Genomic DNA, 21,511 nt, shown 5'->3' on the forward strand with positions numbered 1-21,511 from the left:
GGGTTTGGATAACAGGAGCTGGGTGGGGGAGAATCACCACAATGCATTCTGGTAAAAGTTACATGGGGAAAGCTGGCCCTCCCTGCTGCCTGACACCTGATAGCCATATTGGAGTGCAGGTAGGGAGTTTGTCTGTGTTGGACAGGAAAGGGTTTCCGTTTTGTGTTAGCGAGCCATGAGTTTTAATTACTGCGAAGCTAAAGTGCAGTTTGCAAGCCAATGGAACGAGCTGGAGAAACGTCCTTGAAAAGGGCAAAGGTTTATGATGCCGCTGACCAGAAGAGCTCAATGGCCGTTCAATATAACACATCTCTCCTAAAAGAGGTCGGAAGACAGGAGGAAGAGCAGCTCTTGAGTCACATCGAGAGGTTTTGCTGTTAAGACTGAAGAGAGACAGAGAGGTCAAGAGTCAGAGGTCGTCTTCTGTTGAGGCTGCCATTGTTTAAACGGACAGGTTTTTATGAAGGGCTGTAGTTTACACAAGTGTCGAGAAGAGCAGCTGATTCTGGGTGGTCTCTCAAATCACTAAGTGCTTGACTATTCATCTGTCTGATCTTCCCGTCATCTATGCACCCATCCAACAAAACGTCAATGTCACCTGTCATACTTCTAGTGCATGCTTATATCTGTAAAGCTACTTCAACTCTAGATGTGTCCCAAATCGCATACGTATGCACTGTTCTACGCCTTTTTGTAGTATAAATAGTGTAAGTAGTGTGCTTACACTGAAAACTCTTACACTCAAGAAGTGCACATTAATTACTAATGCACTCATTCGACCAGTACAATGTAGTGTGTAGTGTTGGACACTTCACACAAGCAATGAGTTTTGCTCGTGTGGCTGAAGGGGTGGAGCTATCGGCGCACATGTCGGATAACTTTATTTATTTTGGATTGTGAAAACGAAATTCTCCTATGAGAGTGATTATACTGCCTCCTCTAAAGCAGGCTAGGCAGAATAGCTCTATTTACTGATGTTTTGTTGTTAAACTAAATAAAAATCAACATTAGCGAGGCTTTCCTGAGATGGGTTGCGGCTGGAAGAACATCCGTTGTGTAAAAACTTGCTGGAAAAGTTGGCGGTTCATTCCGCTGTGGCAACCCCGGATTAATTAAGGGACTAAGCTGAAAAGAAATTGAATGAATGAATTATCGATGCTGTAAATGTTCCCTTTTGTAATTTAAAATAGTCACATGAATCTTTCTTCGAAAGATTTCAGTGGCTGAACAGCACTTCTTTGCATGTAACCCATTTGTAAAACAATACAAGCTACTTAAGCCAAAGAGCAAAGAATTACCAAGAGGCAACACTTAAGTGCGATTTGGGAAACAGCCACTAGAGGGTGTGGTGGCCATTTTGGAATGAAAATTCCAATAAAACAACAGCATATTATAACTCTGTACAATAAACTATTAAATGATGCTGATTGTGAGAGTAAGTGTTGTATTGTCGTCTGTCAGGTTGTATCTCAGCTTTAATGGGCTTTAAAAAAATAAATAAATAAACAAAGCAGCTGCTTGCCATCACAACAGCAATAAGATTCAATGGACAGCCTACCGATTTCACTCAAATGGCGGAATCCGGTGCTGTTGCATTGGAACGTTCTATTGATTGTCGCCTTTTGGTCATTCTAAGCTCTCTGCTTAAGCTAAAATGGTTTTAAAACATAAAATTACCTGTCTAAAAGAAATACTTCAGCCATGGTGTCATCCTTCCACCAGTGTGCAAAAGTAACCCCAAGCCTAGCCTAGTGAAAGGGGTGGTACATTTATCTTTAAATATGGACCTTTTTGCAGTTATTAGCTTCATTTTCTATTTAATTGTGAGGTTTAAAGAGCCCCTATTATACATTAAAAAGCGTCATATTTTGGTTTTAAGGGTCTCCAACAAGCTTTTATGCATGCTAGGTCAAAAACACTTTTATTGTCTTATAATAAGCATTTATTTTAACCTGATTCTCCCAGCGACTCCTATATGAATTGCTCAGCAGCTCATTTGTTCCCAAAGCCTTCCTTACTCTAAAGCTAATCTGCGCTGATTGGACGATGAAAGAGTGTTGCGATTGGTCGACAGCGTTCAGCCCGAAACAGAGTGAAATGCCAAGAACAGTTTATCAACAATATTGAAGTAGTCAGAGTGCAGTGTGTGTGAGCATACCTGCCAACACTCCAGTTTTTCCCGGGAGTCTCCTGTATTTCAGACCCATCTCCAGCCACCCACCCATTTTGTTATCTATCCTGGAAAACTCCCAAAATTTCTTAACCATAAGTAAAACAGTGACACAGTTATTCTTAAGACCCAGTGACACAGTTATTCTTAATTCATTTATTGAAAGTATTTTGTCCTTTTCCTTTATTTTGTTGGTTTTCTTCACTGTCCATAAAAACAAGAATCGTCTTCAAGGCATCGTTAATTTGTATTCAAAGATTTTGGGAGTTTTCCTGCGAAGTCTATTACGAACAGCAGGTGTTGATGATGGCACATAAAATACTAGGAGACAGCACACACCCCCTAAATAAACATTTTGAGTGGATGCCCTTTGGTCGACGTCTAAGGACAGTAAGATGTTCCACAAATCGTTATAAATTTACTTTTGTGCCTGAAGCAATTAGGATATGTAATAAATGTAGTTAATCGATGGACTATTATTTGTATTTTGAACTTGCTGTTAAGTGTCGATGTTTATAGTGTTAAGTGTGTCATTTTTGTTATTCTATATGTGAAGCACCACCATGTCGAAATGAATTGCCCTAAGGGGATTAATAAAGTTTTAAACTAAACACATTCAGTATTAATCCACACAGCGGCAAAAGCTGAAATATTCTGAAACTTGACCGCTGCACCTGTGTAAGAACAGCTGACGGTGGCCATAACAGCGACAAATGGCAGTGGAACGCGAGCTCACAAACGCATTTAAATCTGTAAACAAAGTGGCACATGTCATGTTTTCAACATGGCATTAGACGCGATATGAGCGTATAAAGAGTTAACCAGATACAGTACAAGCGGATAAAAGTAACAAAACACAATTAAGTACATAATTTGCAAGCTAGAGAAAACAAGGAGGCAACCATTTACTCATACTTTTGAAATGGAGGAAGAAAATGATTCATGATCCACTGATCCATCAACTGATAAAGTTCCTGTGGAGCTCTGACAAGTCCCTTACATTAATAGTCTTTTCTGCTCCTTCCGTAAACAAACGGCCAACGAATCCCCCGTTGTAAACATGTAGATTGCAGAAGCACTCTAAGAAGCTATAATGCTGAGGTATTTTTGCAAAAATAAACCTCAACCACTGACTCTTCAGTTTCATCCTTGGGTAGAGAAAATAACCGTAACTTTTTCTCACACTTCCAATAATATCCAGCTACAGCATCTTCGTGACTTGTCTTACTCTTTTTCTTTGCAACTGTGTTTGTGGGCGGGGCCGCAGGTTTATATTTTTCAGGGTTTGCGCGTGCAACAATTGGGTGGGGGTTAAGTTTCGCATCAACGTCACGCTGAAACGGCTAAAGACTTGTTATCCAGACGATTTATTTGAAGCACTATGAGTCGAATCTTTTATAAATGAATCAATAGTTTTAAACACTGTGCACTTTTAGATTTAAGCCTTAGCTGGATATTTCACTTGACTAGCTGTGTTACACACTGCATGGAAGGTCATTCTCAAAAACCCATAATAGGGGCTCTTTAAGTACTTTTTAAGCACTAATTTTTGCTGGATTAGCTTGTCAGATGGTCATCAACCACACTTTTTGATGTATGTGATTTTTCAAATACAAATTCAAAACATTATATATCATTAGAGAAAAGGATGCTGCTCAAGTTTTAAATTAAAAACTAGCTTATTGTCATTTATTAGGCAAACACGCTGAAGCAACAGCCAAAATAGAATTCTGCTTGGAAAGCCTTCTTTGATGGTTATTTTCACAATTTATTATGGCATAGCAGTCAAAATAGGACAAATGAGCTTGTGTATGGAACAAATTTAGGAAACTTTGTCTGTAAGGGGTGGGCCTCTCGAACCACCTAAACCCCTCCTGGCTACGGCCAGTCCACTATTGATTCGGGATTTTAAAATGTTTTGATTCAGCATTTGTTTTTACTGCTGTCACTTTCTCTTTCGCGCATGTGAACGCATGTGCACACATAAACGGCAGATCAGTCTGTGAACGGAGTGTGCAGATGTACAAATCTACATTTGTTTACAGACAGTGTGAGGTCCTTATCAGAATTACGGGAATTATCGGCCAAACCAAATTTTAATTGGACAAAATGTTTTTAGTCTTATGCCTTACCCAGAGTATAAAAAATCATAAAAAATACATTTAGATCATTTATTTTAATCATTACTTTTGGAATGTAAAGAGACTTTAAACCAGCACAACAACAAATGTTTCTGAAGACAATCACCTACTGCACCTTTACAGAAATAAAGTTGACTTTATACGTTAGGGTGTAACTTTTGATTTTCAATTTAAATGAAAAAAATTATCCCATCTGTATCCCATTTGCTAGCTTAATTGAAATGTAACTGAAGCCAGGAATTCAAAATCCATTATACATTTAGTTCTTATTGGAACAAACTGAAGAGGTTGTGGATTAAAGATCATATTGTTTAACTAATCTAAATAAGACTTTAGTTTCAATTTATAAGACATTAACGTATTATCAGGAGCCAAGGGTATTAACTTTGATTTGGGTGTATGTTTATTCTTCTTTCTTCTTCCATGTTTTAAAATCACCAAGGACCACAGTTTCAAGAAAAGAAAAAAAAAATCATTAATATTATACTCAAAAAACAAACAAACAAACAAAAAAATGAACAAACAAACAAACAAACTACTAAATCATGGATAAAATGAGGTTGAGAAAATGAATAGCAAATTTGTAAACATTATTAACTGTCCTATCGGAATTCGTTCCTTAGATTTGAAATATAAAATATTCATTTATTTACACTGATGCACATTTAGCAGTCATGCATGCATGAATACATACACTAAAGGTTTTTATTTTTATTTTTATAAGCAATAACTGCCCTAATCTAAAAATCTACTCTAAACAGATCGATTACAAAACCATCAAACACTGTGAAAAAAGAAAAGAAAAAGAAATTAAACGTCTCACTTTCAATTCTTATAAGATTAATGCCAATACTGCTGCCATGCTGATAAATTTCCCCTTGGGTTTGTAGAGAAGCATGGCTAATGAACACATTTAGCTGAAAAGTTTATCTTTAAAACCCTAGAATAACAATTTACCATGAAGTAAAAAGAAAAGCTTGCATCCTTCTGTTTAAATATACTTTCATTTTAGTGAGGTTAACACAACATCTAAAGAACCAACAGAAGGCCAGTTAATATAGCAACCTAGTACATCTGTGACTGCGAAATAATAAAGTACAGTAACGCTTTCCAGTGTTCTATGTCTGATAAATGTGAGAGTCTGTAAAATGGAGCAGTGAACATTTAATAACAGCCTACCACTGAGGGAACGATTTCACGACCACTGTGATGTATTACTGGAAAAATATGTCATAAAAGATGGATATCCGAGAGGGAGAATGTTGCAAATGACAAATTTTCCAAAGGAAATATTCTCTTCGGAAGAGGGGGAGAAAAAAGAAAGAAAGAAAAGGCGGTGATCTATCATTTTGACCATCTTTAACAGACTTTCACAGATTTTTTTAAAGGCATGGTTCACCTTTACCACACAGATTTTCCTTGTGTTTCTGCTGCTTAACTTTGGATCATCTTTGTCTTCACCTTTTTGCTCAACATCCCTCTCTTGTTCTCAGAATTCAGCCTGTTCTTTCTTCATTTTGGTTGTCTGAAACCCACGCAAACACGGAGAGAACATGCAAACTCCACAGTAAAACACCAACTGACCCAGCCGAGGCTCTAACTAACGACCATCTTGCTGTGAGGTAACCATGCCACGCACTGCACAGCCCAATGATGACACAACAAACACATAAAAACAAAAATCACACACAAAAAATGCTGAAGAAAATTAAAATAAACACATGCTTTAACACAAAATTCAGCATGCTTCATATCTTTAGAAATATATTAATACTACAAAAAAGTACATTATAACATTTCAGCAATTTTTAACTTTTAAAGCCTTATGGCAAATGGAAGAAAGGTAAATTTATATCACATTTATGAATTCATTAAATAATTTATATTATGTATTTATGTAAAAGTATGCCTTTATATGGAATGTTGTGACGTTGCTTCTGCATCATCAAATACACTCTCAGAAATCAAGATACAAAATCAGTCACTGGGGCGGTACCTTTTGAAAAGGTACATTAATGTTCCTAACAGGTCCTTAAAAATACATATTAATACCTAAAAAAGTACCAATGTGTACCATTTAGTGCATTAAGCGTATAAACATTAACCACAAAATGTAGAAAAGTGTGCCCAAAAGGTACTAATTTTTACCTGTATGGTACAAAAATGTATATAATTAGTATCATCATTTTTAAAATCAGGAAATAGTTAAACATTTCTGTCTTCCATGTGCATATATCTTGTTACATTTTTGAGCCAAATCTCGAATCTGGTATGATCGTCTTAAGCATAGTTTAAGAAACTACAACTCTTACAAATTAAAAAGAAAATCATAAAAACGTTAATAAATACCTCAGGCTTAATTTAACAAGTGGCTATTTTAGCAAATCACAATAATTTTTTTTCACATTCATACATTTCTAAAAACAGAAACCTGACTCTTTTAGTTGCTGTCAACAACTGTGTCCTCTGGTGTGACACTACAGTATTTGCTCATTTTAAATCAGGCAATTCCACAGAAAACTTTTATTAGTTTTTATCATTCACACCGCTGCTTTTGATACTTTGAACCACTCAGTCCTCCTGTCTCGCTTGGCCCATCAGGTTGGCCTACAGGGGCCTGTGTTAGATTGGTTTAGATCTTTTTTAACTGGTTGTAGTTTCACAGTTATGGCTGATAACGTCACTTCTCCAGCTCCATTGACTTCTGGTGTTCCACAAGGTTTTGTTTTGGGCCCCGTTTTATTTTCATTATACATGCTACCGTTAGGGTCAATCATAATGTCTCCTTTCATCTGTATGCTGACAATGTTTAAATCTATCTCCCTGTTGCGTCAGACTCTTCAGGTACACTAGATTCTCTGTACAGATGTTTAGTTGACATCAAACTTTGGCTATCACAGAACTTTCTCTTAACGAAGACAAAACAGAATGGATTGTGTTGGGCAACTCAAATCTGCCTAAAGAGTTACCCTCAAATTATTTTAACTTCTCCCCATGTCGAAGTTAAAATTTTGGGAGTGAGTTTGGACAGTAGTTTAAAATTTGATAAACAGGTTAATTCAGCGATCAAGGCATATTTTTTCCAGCTTCGCCTTCTTGCCAAAGTCAAAACATTTGAGCCAGCGTAATCTAAAAATATTATATCCACACCACCCCCAGTATGCAGCATCCACTTAGATGATGTGACGGCACACCAGCTACAGGGGGAGTGGAGAGACCGTAATGGAGCTAATTTGGTGGATGGGAACGAGAGGCCAAGATGGGTAAGGGCCAATGGAGGGAATTTGGCCAGGACATCAGGGTTACACCCCTACTTTTTACGAAAAGTGCCATGAAATTTTTAATGACAACAGAGAGTTAGGAACTTGGCTTAAGAAAAGACGGCGCTCACTGACAGTATAATATCCCCTTCACATCACTAGAGCATTAAGGTTGATTTATTCTTCTGCATGTTTGGATGCATAGCCCTTGCCGTGACTGTCAGCAATGCTGACGCACACTTCTCAAAAAATGTAACTACACATCGCAATGATGTGTAGCGCAAACTCTGTGATTGGTCTGCTTGGTAGTCCTGACCAGTGTGGGCATAGGTGAGAGCCACGCAAACCCGATGCAGCGAATGTTTACAAGTGTGGAGTCCTGTGAAGGAGCTCCAGATGGAGACTGTTGTTTTGTGTTTACCTTATGATTAATGTTATTGCACGTCCACCAGTTCCAGCCTCAAAATGAGTAAGTTTAAGAAACTTGTACATTAAGGTAGCGCTCAGAAAAAACAATGTGAGCAAAGAAACTCGACACAGAGGAACATAAACATCTCACTGCCAGCTAGCATTTAGGAAGTGTTATTGCAGAGCAACAGAAATAGTGCGCAGAACGATAAATGCATGGTAACACGCATTGCATGTTCAGCGGGTTACGCCGATCACTTGACGCAAAAGTATAAACCAGGCTTTAGGACTCAAAGACTGCAGGTTAAGCGACCGGTAGTACAAAATACTGTTTTATTGAGACTTGTTTTTTTTACTATCTTACGTGTTTTAATGTTTAATATTGTTTTTAATACTGTAAAGCACTTTGGGCAACCTCCTCCATGTAATAAGGTGCTATGTTAATAAAGTTTGATTGTTTGACTGATTAAACATCATGTGACTGAAGGCCACTGTTAAGCCTGTGAAGGTCATCTGTTAATAATTTGTCTCTAAATTTCAAACATATGACTTTGACACTTTCATATGACACTATAAAACTAAGGGCAACACTTTACAATAAGGTTGTAATCATTTATGTTAGATAATTAATTTTTTTAACATGAACTAACAATGAACAATACAATTATCACACATCTATTAACATTAGGTAACGAAAATACAGTTGTTCATTGGTAGTACGTCAACACACTTTTTAAAATAATGAATTAAAAATAAAGAAATTTGCCCTTCGATCCACTCTGTGGTCTGTCTTTTCCCCCTCAGTGACGGAGAGCGAGACACAGGTTTCCCTAAGGAGAACAAGCTCTATCAGAAGCCCAGAAAGAGTCTGTTGCCATGGGGATGGTGCCAACAGCCTGGAATGAGGCTGTGGCAAACAAAACTATTCTACCAGACTAATATAACCAATCAGAGGCCCTGACAGGAGTCGGTAGATAGGGGGCTGGTAGGTGACACTGTCCCTCTGAAGATGCATTCAAACAGTGACCTCCTCACCCGTGACACGGTGACTAATCGTATAATGAGTGACATTGTTATTATCAGTGGGTCAACATCCCTTTCTAGCGAATTAAACAGTAACCTGGGCTTAACACACCTGAAGGAATGAATGTGTCTGTATACTGTCTTTTCTAAGAAGAGGATTTTGGTGTTATAGTTGAGAATAAAAATACTTTTGTTCATAAGAGGAGGCTTTGATTCCAGACTGATGGTCTGTGAAGGAATCTGAATTGTTCACAATGTGATTTCCTGATATAAAAATTGACAAATACATAAGGGTGATCAGATTTCTCTAAGTGGATCCAGAACAGGCAGTCAGGATGGATATATTATTTATAAAATATATTCTGCAAAAGTTGCTTTCCATTTATCCTTCTCGCTAGAGTTTTGAATACTGAACAGCTTTCCTCTGGTAAAGATATGGTTATGTGACACAGCCGAGTTTATGACATAACCAAAGTTAGTCTGTGCTTAAGACTCAGCAATTCTTTAAAAGAGTACATTTTGTAAAATTGGATTGGGTCCTTATAATGGTTCTTGCTTTTTTTTTTTTTTTTTTGGTTTCTAGAAGCATTTTTTTTTTCTCAATCATGCCCAGTAAACTTTTTTTAGTGTCCAACTTCACCTTTGTGCTCTCCATTACTGACATTGGAATTAGATGTCATAGCACATAGCGCTCGCCTTAAACAGCTGCTTGTTCAATATGAAATGTGATTGAATGGTAATATTGCTCTTGACTTCCTACCATTTATTATGGTTATCCATAATTCCTGTGTGACAAGATGACAATTATAGCACGCAGCAATTAACATATTTTTTTATATAAAGAAAAACAAGACACAAAACATGAACGGTAACAAGGACACTAATACAGAACTGATGTTTTGGGAAAATAGAACACCCGGTCACTCTACAAATACATATAAACGGTTAATTCATTGATTCAAACAAAACAGGAAAAAAAAAAAAAAACACTAATTTTAACTTGAACATTATATTGTCAAAAAATGCTGGGTTAATTCAACCCAAATACCCAAGGTTAAAAATCTTCAAAATTTGGGTAAAAACAAACCAGCCAAATTTTTATCATTCAAAAGTCTGAGGTCAATTTGCATGTTTTTGAAAGAAGCATCTTATTCTCTCCCAGGACACTCTTATTTGATCAAAAATACAGAAAAAAAAAAAACTTCAAAATTAAAGCTTACATTAACTGCTGTATATTCACATAGATCCTAACTTGATTACAGAATGGCATACGTTTAGCAGCAGTTCTTTAAAAGTCAATGTTAAAAGCAAATGACTTGGCCCTTATGTAAATATTTATTTGCAATACTGTACTATTATTGAAAAAAAGATTTAAGAAAAGTTGGAATAAATTTTATATATTTTTTATTTTGTTTAAATAGGCTAAAACCATTTGCTGCCAATTTATCAAATTTATTAATAAAAAATACAATAAATAAAATAAAAATAAACAAAATCTGACACCAAACCTTTGAATGGTGTACTGTAAATTGAATAACAAAAGCAATTTGGTGTACTTTAAACCTCCCATCAAATAAGGTAAAATCTAAATGAATTCATCATGAAGTTGATATAAAATATACCGAAACCGGTCTTCTCTTGTAAAAAATAAAAGATTTCCAATAATCATTTAACTTCAAAAATCACATTGTAGTGTAGTCATAAAGTAGTACAAATAATTATATCAGCCATTAAATCAAAAATAAGCATACTCCATACAACAAAAGCTATTTCAAGATAAAGTTACAGACCAAGAGTAATTTGTACAGCACACATAAAATAGCATGTCATTTGGCACTCTGAGTCTTACTGGCACATATGTAAGATTGTCCATGGTCTAAAAAAAAGTTTGAGATCCACTGCTTATCCAGTACTTGTTTTTCCTCAGTATTGGATTAAACGGGTACATTTAAAGAGTTCTGACATTGAGTCATTGTGGAACTTTTGACAACTGTAATTACTAGCTTGTCCCACCACCAGCTGACTGGACAGGATGATAGACTCATGAATTGAAAACCGCTCAAATACAGAGTCCTAGTTCACTCAATCTCCTCTCACACTGATCCAGAGAACAGCAGTGCAAACACAAGAATCAACAAGTCTATAATCCCCCCACTTTAGGGCTATGCTAGGTAAGTCTGAGAGGAAGTTTAGCCCCCATTCACAGGAAGCTTTAAGCCACAGGCTTTACCACAAAATATGCATAAGGCTCTGAGCACGACTGGATCTTTGGAGATGAAGTAGTTTAACCACAGCAAAGGAAAAGTGGGCGTGAAGAAAACATCCCGTGAGGCCTCCAGGAGTGTAGAAAAGACCCCCGCGGGGAACATTTCTGCAGCTGAAGCAACCAGTCACGCCCAAAACCTCAACATTCACCCCTTCAACCAACACCAAACAGATCAGAGGCCAACTCATAAAACAAAGAAACACGTCACAGAAAAAAGGTGCTTTATTTCAAAACAAATGTATCCCAAAGGTTGATTTTTTTTTTTTTTACAAAATAATCTATACATTGCAAATACATTTAATCTTTGCTATTTTTTGTTTTGTTACAGTAGCTCTTATGTAAAACACAAGTGAAAATGATGATCTGGAGAAGTGTACGTGTGATTCATCACATTCTAGTGCGTTCCATTGATGGATCTCAGACATCCTATAGAAATGACAGATTTAAACAAACTAATAAACAAAAGATTCTGCCAACATATATACATAACTTTGTTTTCATCCGCATTGTCCAAACCTGTACACAGATATTTTACATTATATAGTTCTTTGAGGTGAACCGTGACTTAATCGTCACACGTCATTTAATGAGAGCAAAACAATGTTATTGTCTGAAAATCTGCAAGAAGCAAATCATACAAAATGGCACACAAAACAAGGGACAGTACAAAATGATGCTCTCAGGACTTAACCTGACCATTTTATGCTTCAAAACGACTTGGCATACCTCTTTCGAAAATGATACTCGCTTCTTCAAAGCTTCTGCATGCACATGAATGCTTGCAGGGCAAGTCTTTAGTTTAAGGCACTACAATATCATCTCCAATATCTCTGAACTCAACGATATGCATCTGCTAGCTTATTAAATCCAGCCAACACGAAAATGTAATGAGCAATAACGCGTGTTAGGCTATCGTCTTCTGAGTTAAATTATGTGTAAGAATGTGTGAGATCTGAGGCCAGAAATCTGAACACTATTGCACAGGCAATGAGCCGATTCATCAAAACACTGTCAGTTAACACCAGCTGATTGGATTTATATATTACGGACACAGAAAAACGCACGCACTCACACACACACACAGGACAAGCACAGGACTTGTGATTTTTTGACAGCTGCTGAATGCAGTCGGAGGTTAACACTGGGCAGTGATAGTCTGACAAGTCAAGCCAGACAGCTACATTAATACGGGACAAGCTTTCATGTTGAACAATGGCAGTAGTTTCTGATGAATGCCAGTCCAACCTTCTAATGCAGATAGATTCACACGGTGGCAAACATTTTTTGATGGCACAAACAAAAGAAATGCAGAGCTAATACAGCAGCACAGTATGCAAATACAAGCCGAATTGATACAATTACAGCCGCCCCATTTTGCCAATCATTCTGTCTGGCTTTCCCCCATTGGGCTTCATCAAATCAGGCATGGTCCTCCCAGTCTCGCTCCTCCCTACAGCACTTCAACTCTGAATGCCAGGAGAGAAAAAAAAAAAAATGTTGCCATGGAAACCGCCAGGCTGTTGACAGGAGCTAATTTCTGCCTCCATCAGTATGACAGCACCGAAAGTTGATGTGACTCATCAAAACTCACACAAAAACACGTATTGATAGGTTGTCTGAATACAAATTACATTTCTTCAAATGGCTCTTTTCTTTTGTACAACTTTACTTTTTTTTTTTTTTTTTTTAATTTTTATAAAAATCGCACAGCACGTCTCACTGTGCAAAGAAAACTGGCTATTGATTTGGCAAGACAAACCCAACATGTAAAATCACCCATAAAGTGGTTTATAGCAGAACCACAGCAGATGACTTCACTTTCTAACAAATGAAGATTAAAATGATACCCACTTTTGGTCCCAAAACATCCTTTAAACCACATAGCTAAGAACAGCAAACAAACAATTAAGCTAATGTACAAAAACAAAGAAACTGGTAGGTATAAACTACTAGAAAAGGTGCGTTTTCTACTAATTCTCTTTACATAACTGTTCATCCTTCTTTCATTTTGCAGTCTGAAGCATTTCTTAAGTATCTATGCAGTCTCTTTCTGCTTGTTCTTCTCAGACATACCACTCCCTCCGGGAGATCATTGAGCCATCTGTGTGTGAGACATACTCATTGTCGTAGCAGTCCTCCGGCAGGTAGGGGGAGCCATTGCTCATGACTTGAGGAGCAGGATACCTGCGGGGCTGCGGCTGCAGCGAGCTCCTCTGGATGTGATGGGCCGGACTGTAGCTATGCGGATGACCAGTGTGATGATTGCTGTGGAAGCCATGCTCATGGTTCTGATGGTTATGGTGATTGAGTTGACCTGCTTCTCTCAGAGCTCTGCTGCGACCGTTGGGTGATCGCTCTCGGTCGAAATCCCCCCATTCTTCCCTATCCTTATCTGGGTAGATGGTGCCGTTATCCTGGTTGGATTTGAGCTTGGTGTCAGGACTTCCCTTGCTGTAGACTTGCTGCAGCTCATGGGGCTGAGGAGCCTTCTGCATGTCTGATGGGCCATGATACTGCTTTGTATAGTAGTCTCCGCGGAAAGTCCGACGTTGACGCTGGTAATAAACCCCAGCCAGAATGAGCAGCAACAGCAGGAAGAGGGCTCCACCCACTGCCCCGCCCACAATTGTGCCTAGGCTCCCCTCGTGCAGAGGCGCCAGGGTTGGAGAGGTGATGAGGGCTCGCTGCTTATTGCCAGGTGCGGTGGCAGAGATGTCAGCAGTTAGGAGGCGCACTGGGGTGGTGGGGGGCATGGTGGTGGTTGAGGGAGGATCTAATGGAGGGAAGGAAGGAGGCAAGGGAGGGGATTCAGGAGGAAGGGATGGACAGACAAAGAAAAGTAGATAATGTCAATGCCAACTACATCAGTATTTTCATTAACAGTCATATGAATCTGCCAAGATTGTAACATCTTCTAGCATGACATCAAGCATGAATAACAGGACTATCTTCTGTTGCTGTGGACAAGACAGTACCAGGTTTTGAAGGAGATCTTTTATTGAAAGCATCTTCCAAAAGCTTCAAAACATGAAACTGTTTTCCAGAGCAAAGACAACTAATAAAACATGGAAGAGAAAGGAAAGTTGGGACTGTTATGATAAGGGGATTCGCGAGAAGCTACATACTAACGTCTCCAGCTAACACCCAAGTACAGTTGTCTGCAACAATGAAACCTAATTAGCAACATTTGTGTTAGCTGAGAGAGGGAGTACGGATGACCAAATAGCTAAGTGATGAGAACAAACGAAATGGAAGGAAGGGGTCAGGGAAAGGGTGCGTGCTACTGGGGGAAGGGAGGGACACCGAGAATACCCGAGACCAGGGTGGCTGCTAAGCCTAACTGCTAACATGGCTGGACTGGTGCTAGGATAGGAGATTGCTTTAACACCATTACCATGCATTGATCGCTTGATTGTGTTAGGGTGCAGCGTGTAGCGTTTCATCGCATTCTGGGCCATGCATCTGGACTATGCAAGCAGCGTTCTCAGAGACAGGGAGCTGAAAGTCAAACTATCCCATTACAGAGTGTCCTGTTCCCGGTGCAATGAGAGCTATTTCGCTGGCTGTGAATTGTGTGCATGCACTGAGTGCAGAGTGCGAGTTCACTCGCAGGAGTCAGGGCTGCAAGCTTCTCATGGTTATATGGTTCTTATGTTCCAGTAAAAACAGGAAATAATGTGCTCAACCTTTCTTGAATAAATGATAAACATAGCATACACAAAGCATTCTTATACCATATTGTTTCCTGCAAAGTCAAAGTTCATTTGGATGCGACTGTGGGTCTGGTGAGTGAATGTATGTATATGTATGCATGTATAAAAGGGCAAAACAAGGAAACTTCCCTTTCATTGTTTTTGAAATGGGGAAAAAAAGCTTCTGAAATACTTGACACTCCCATGGTATTTCCCAGCCCAAACTTTTATTGTATTGTTTAAAACACTGGAATAGTTTACCCAAAATCAGTTTTCACTAGGGCCTGGGTGGGGCCCCACTGCAATTTAGTGGACATAGGGCCACTCTAAAGGCCCTTTTCTAAACCTGAATGTGATTAGTTATTTGAGTGGAGCAGAGAAAGCAAAATTGAATGTACTTAAACAGCTCTTTTCTATTTTGATACACAACTCTAAATTAAATCAGTGTACAAATAACTGTTTTGAATATTTAGGTTTTAGTACAATAGTTTTAAATGATTAGTTGAGGACTTTGAATGAGGGGAAACAAGACACTTGGATAATGATTTACATATTTTAGCCAACAATGATTGAAAATAGGTCCTGATCACGCGGTTTCAGAATTGGAATCAGACGTTACCTCCTGATCAGGACTCAAATATATGTATGCAGATGCGGGCAATGCGGTATTGGTTCAGTAATGGATCATAATCGTTATTATGTACTGACGGCATTTTTCTCAGATGCGCTATATTGCGGTAGAATACTATGTTGAGGGAGAAGACCGAATAATAAAACTGCACAATTCACTGCGTGTGTTTGCTGTAGTCATTCACTGACACTGAAGTTACAGCAGAAGCCCCTATTTTACTTGCATGGAGAAAATGACAGTAACCTCAATTTCTCTCTCCCTCACTGTGGCCCCTTCGACCTGCTGGCGTGACGTTTCCTCTCCTCTTGGCTGCACAGTGATACTTGTGGATCGAGACACGAGTGCATTAGTGCAGAGTGAGTTTTCACCATCGCGTCTATCATGGATCAGTCGTGATCACCGCTGCCATTTGTCTGTCACTTATCGGTGACAGCACGTAAGAGCCAAATCACAGCACTTTGTTGAGTGACCAATCACAGGCATTTAACAACTCACTTGACAACGCTCAAAAAGCAAGTGAGAATTTTTACGTTTATTTGCTTTATGTGCTCATGTTGTTCTGTGCTTGTACCTGAGTTTTGTTTAATGCATAAAAAAAAAAAAAAACATTCTTTAAGCTGGTAAAATTAAAGGTGCAGTTCATAAATCTGACTGCGTCTATTAAAAGGACAATACTATATTACAAATACATATAAAATGCATTTTAAAATTATCCATTTTAATACAAGAACTGTGCTGTGAAGTAAAATATAAAATAGTGTATGGAAAGCAACATCAATGTACTGCGATGAGAGATCAAATTGAACCAAATTGATGGCATGATAATTCGGGACCTAATAATTATAAGGTTCTACCCGACATTGTCAAAATTTAGTTATTGACATTTTTATTTAATGACAACTTATTTTCATTATGGGATTTTTTAAAATAAGTTGTTTACATTAAAACTTTTTAATTTAAAAAGCAAGTGTTACACACATACTGTTTGCTATGGAATGCAAAAACTTTGAAGCTCAATATCTCAAAATCATTCAGAACGCAGACAGAACCTTATTTTAAGGTGATGAATTGTAACCAAACTGAACTGTGAGACCAGTGTAGGTTCATATATTGTCATTATTTTTTAACACATTTATACTTATGCGGTGGCACAGAGTTAGACTTCACACAGAAACAGCAACGCATGCGGCATGACATCACTTTGTTGCAGCGACGCTATTGGTTAAATGCCGGCAAAATGCCTGTCGGGTATTTTCAGTCTAAGTGCTATTTGTTTTCATATTCAATTTTTTTTTATATATATTTACTGTTGCACTGAAGTCCAAAAGTGAAGAATTTAATTATAACTCGAGTGTTCAAGCTACCTACTGAAGTGCTCCGTTTGTTAACAGGGTTGTTGAATATTAAAATAAGGTGAAACCTGGCTCTGTTTCTTCTCTCTTCTTTATTCTTTTTTATGCATTATAGAAGTTTTAGATCAAGTTTCAGTATCGGTAGATACTCAAAATCAAATGACTCTGACTTGAGGGAAAAAAAGACTGATCAGGACATCCCTATTTATACTGCTCTTAATACTAGTGGATCTAATATTGTACAATTCTTATTTAGTGCATTCCTGGACATGAACCACAGTAATATAGAAAAGACCAGCATGGATATCTTTGAGACACAAAAGTATGCAAGTTTGCAACAAAGTAACAATAAGTAAACACTGTCAGGAATGTAATTTCTCTTTGAACTATGCCCTTAGTCTACAAGGACATGGATAATGTCAATTTGTTTTAATTTATTCCATTTTACCCAGTGAGTTGAAGAATAATTTATTTCAATCAATAAACAGTACAGCGTCTTGCCTCAGCATGTCAATGTACAGATGGGAGAACAGGACATAAAGAGAGGTCATGGAAATCCCTTCCCTTCTCAAACTTCCTTCTTTGTGTGACCATAAATTCCAGATTTATCACAATTCATGTAAAGTATGTGGTGCCCCATGCCTGTCCATACATCTTAAGAATCATTTAAACCGGAGTGTGATTGGTCTGTCTGGCGGGTGTGAGATGGTGTGTATTTGATGGGTGATTGGTGACCACACAGGTAACGGCAGGGTGTTTAACATGCAGGACAGGTACTGGCCACCCGTACTCATGCACAGAGATCAGCAACTAACAGCAGACGCACACACTTTCACACCCACAGCCACTCTGTCAATAAGGAAACAGTAGCAGTAGGCATTCCAGAAGAAACATCACGACTCAAACAAATGACACAAAGAGAGTCTTAGAAGACAAAAGGCAGACAACTTTGATAGAACACACACAATGCAGAAACGCACAGCTTCATGCATGCAGACGCTGAATCTTTCTCAAGGGGAGAGCATTAAAAAAAATGTAAAAAAAAATATACATAATTAATGATGTTGAAAAGCTAGTGAATGTTTCATGAATCTAGGACATCTTTCATTCAAGGTTGCTTCCGCTCTATTCTAGCCTTGTATAACTGCGTGACAGTCTCAAAGATGTAAGTGTGCACAAGGGAGGAAGAAAGAGCAGCAGAGAGAGGAGATAGAGGGAGAGTAAGTGAAAAGAGAGGAAGTAATGAGTGACTAGCACATTAACTAATTAAACAGCAGGATTGAAATGTTTAATGGTCACAAGTATTTTGTAAGACAAACATCATGAAGTCTGACAGCCGATACTCGTCTCATAGGTCAATAAAATAATGTTGGACTCAAACTCCATAATAATGCATCAGAAAGTTTAAAGCTGAGCTTAAAATAGATTTAAATAAAGAGCCAATGCCTCTCAGGCAAATGCTTCAGGTTTAGAAAAATGATTACGAGCTTGTGTCTTATAAAAATGGATCAGATCCATGCGCGCGATGAGATGAGTGGGTTATAGAAAAGAAAACATCAAACATCTGTGAGGCTTGAAGTAATGGTTCACCCAAAAATGAATTTGCTCACTCTCACCTTCCTATAAAAGCATACAGGTTGGAAATTAGCAAATAAAAATTAAATATTCTCAGGGGATTCTTTTCCTTTTACAAGTTCATGTACAGCATTTTCATTGCTTCATTTAAGAAGTCAAGAGTTCATGCAAGCATACAGACTAAAAAAAAAACCTTCGGTGTATTGATAAAGCTTTAAGTGCTTTAAACAATTGTTTGTCTTACCATTGTTTCTCCAATTACAAACTGGTATACACTGGTAAGATGTCAAATCACTCACCCTGAATGCGTATTCTTATATCTCGACTGTGCAGTCCGATGTCATTTGCCACCTCACACCTGTAAACCCCAGAGTCATTCTTCTGCAGGGGTCTCGTGAACACCAAAGTGTTATTCACCCTCTCTGCTCCATTTGGCATCTCTCCATCTAGCCTAAAACACACAAACAAACCTTTAAATCACAATGTTTTCAATCATCAAGACCTTAGGTTTGTCTAGGCACTGCGGACAAAGCCAGGAGCAGTACAGATTTACAAAATAATTTGAAGGTTTCACTGAAAACCAATTTCTTATGATCTTAAAGACCATTTGATTTAGGGTGCATCCATACCAGAAAAGTCCATTAGTTCAAAGTCCATTAACTTGCATTGGTCTGATCTACCATTTGATTATTATTATTATTTTTTAATATTCATTTTGGTGCAGTTCCCTTTCACACCTTTTTTTTTAACAAGTAAACCAGAAATTGTAAACAAAACTGTAAAAACTGTGCTGAGGTCAGCCATTTATTGCACAGAAATTGTTGCACTCCCATGGCTGCCACTGCTAAACCTATAGCTGTAGCTTTAAGAGCTAATCCGATAACTTCTCTTTTTCTCACACAATTTTTTCATTTTAAATGTTGACATGCTTAAGGTTTGTTAGTGTTGTTTTTAATAGGTGGGCTGGGCATAGATTTTATTATTTTTTTATTGTAAAATAATCTCACTGTAATCTTGGAATTAATCTAGATTAAAATGTGTGCTACCCAAATAATGACTAAATACAAGTTTTTGAGGATAGGTTTCTCAAGACAGGTGGTGCATTGGACCAGGGGCTCATCACAGGTTTCCAAAATGCATCACAAACTACTTGAGAAACTGTTCTACTATGATAATTGATGATGAAAATAAATTATGTTCAATAAGATGAACTTGTGTTTACTAACTGCTTATTCAGTTAAAAATGAACTGTAGGCCTACATAAGCTCGAAACAGCGATTTTTGATCACCTTAATCTGACTAAAGTCATAACTGAACTAAACAGAAATGGAATTAAGATGTGGAGTGCATATATTTGTGGCATTATTGAAGTAAACACCGCAATCAAACTATTACCGTCATGTAGGACTTTGCCACATTTTCCAACAAGATCCACACGTGGCTGTCAGAAAAGGATCGCAAGAACACACGCACACACATCGTGAAATGCGGAAGTTTTTTTTTTTCTTTTTGCCATGTGTTATAAAATTTCATAACACTCACCAGTCCTTACTCCTTATTTGCGTCTAATACCCCAGTTTGTCACGGGGGCATGAATGAAATGTTCATGAGTTAAAGTGAAACTGCCAAACTGCAGTTAAAGTCACCCAGAATTATAGCAAACTCTTACATGAAAGTGGTCAGGTTTACATATACATCGGTCAGGTATATATCCACGCTAAAATATCAAGGTGAAAGTCACCATAGCTTGCGTAGAATAGACCCAGCCCCAACCCAACTTTGAGAATAGATTAACGGCAATTTTTTTTATCGTACAATAAGAGGCTTGCGTTAACGGCGATAATGGCCCACCACTAGTTGTTTTATTGGAGACCTGCTGGTGATTGCATAGCAACTGTAGATGCAATGGCTGAAAATCCAAACTACTAGATCCTTAGAACCCATTTAAAGCCTTGTGCCTTTTGAGTTATAAGAGTGAAGAAACATGTTTGGAGCATTTTCACACGTTAAATTAATCATACCAGAGTTTATTTGGAAGCAGACAGAGACCACCTCTTTAGCTGATTCTCAGATCATTTGTTTGGTGTGTACCATCATGCAATTGCTGTGTTCACACCTTCACAAAAGATTCCCACCAAAGGTCATGAACCAGATTTTGATTCAATCAAACCAAAACAAAAAGGTAGATATACACCCATAAATTCCATGCTTAAATGCACAGAGACACACTTTTAAATGTTTGTCTTTTCTTTTGTGAAGTTAATTAGCTGGTCCAGACATTGACCAGCAAACACAGACCTCATCCATATCATATAATGTATCATCTGGCCTTTCATCCAAATATATATATTTTTTTAATCAGGTGCCAGAGTGGATAAATCTGAAAATTATGTCATTGTGTCATATCTTGTGAACACACAATCCATATATTTTGTAAAGTGATGATGTCATCAGCTCAAGTCTTGACCCTAGTCAGACACCAGTACATCACATAATAGCAACAATAACAACAAATATGTGCTCTGTGGGAGATTGGAGATTACTGTGCCACACACTGGTTGGGCAATGTATACAACACCATTTTTAGTCAGTTTCAGTTTTTACATGTGCACATAGGTCATTTTATGGTGATTAAATAATACTAATAATATTCACAGAGAGAAAGTTCAAGCTTCATGTAGACGCAGGCACAGTGCATTAGTAACCAGCATATATAAAAACTCCTTTAAGAAGAATAGATAAGTTATGAAATAAATGTCTATTTGATACCTTGCTCCCATACATGATTGACTTATAATATTCAAATAGATTGAACAACACTGATGAACATAAATGGATTAGTGGGAGCTATCTAATTCTCTTTAAACATACATAATGTTCAGATCTCCATTTACCGAACCAATTCATCTGCATTGAAACCTGATCAAACCAGCTTTTGGTGTTGTGAATCAGAGATGACCTCCTGTCTGAGAGGAGTTAATGAAACATGCTAT

At 37.8% G+C, this 21,511-nt stretch overlaps 1 protein-coding gene across 2 annotated transcripts in view; it reads right to left on the reverse strand.

Annotated features, from left to right (window-relative positions):
• Window positions 1-21,511, reverse strand: part of nectin3b (nectin cell adhesion molecule 3b) — a 112,321-nt gene that overhangs the window by 30,578 nt on the left and 60,232 nt on the right. The window contains 2 exon segments of one of the 2 annotated variants that reach the window (NM_001014304.1): window positions 12,938-14,041; window positions 18,818-18,969. In NM_001014304.1, coding sequence (NP_001014326.1) covers window positions 13,332-14,041; window positions 18,818-18,969 — 862 coding nt within the window. In that variant the 3' untranslated portion in view covers window positions 12,938-13,331. 2 annotated transcript variants of the gene reach the window in all.

Source organism: Danio rerio, chromosome 21, assembly GCF_049306965.1.
Source record: "Danio rerio strain Tuebingen ecotype United States chromosome 21, GRCz12tu, whole genome shotgun sequence".
NCBI classification, from domain to species: Eukaryota; Metazoa; Chordata; class Actinopteri; order Cypriniformes; family Danionidae; genus Danio; species Danio rerio.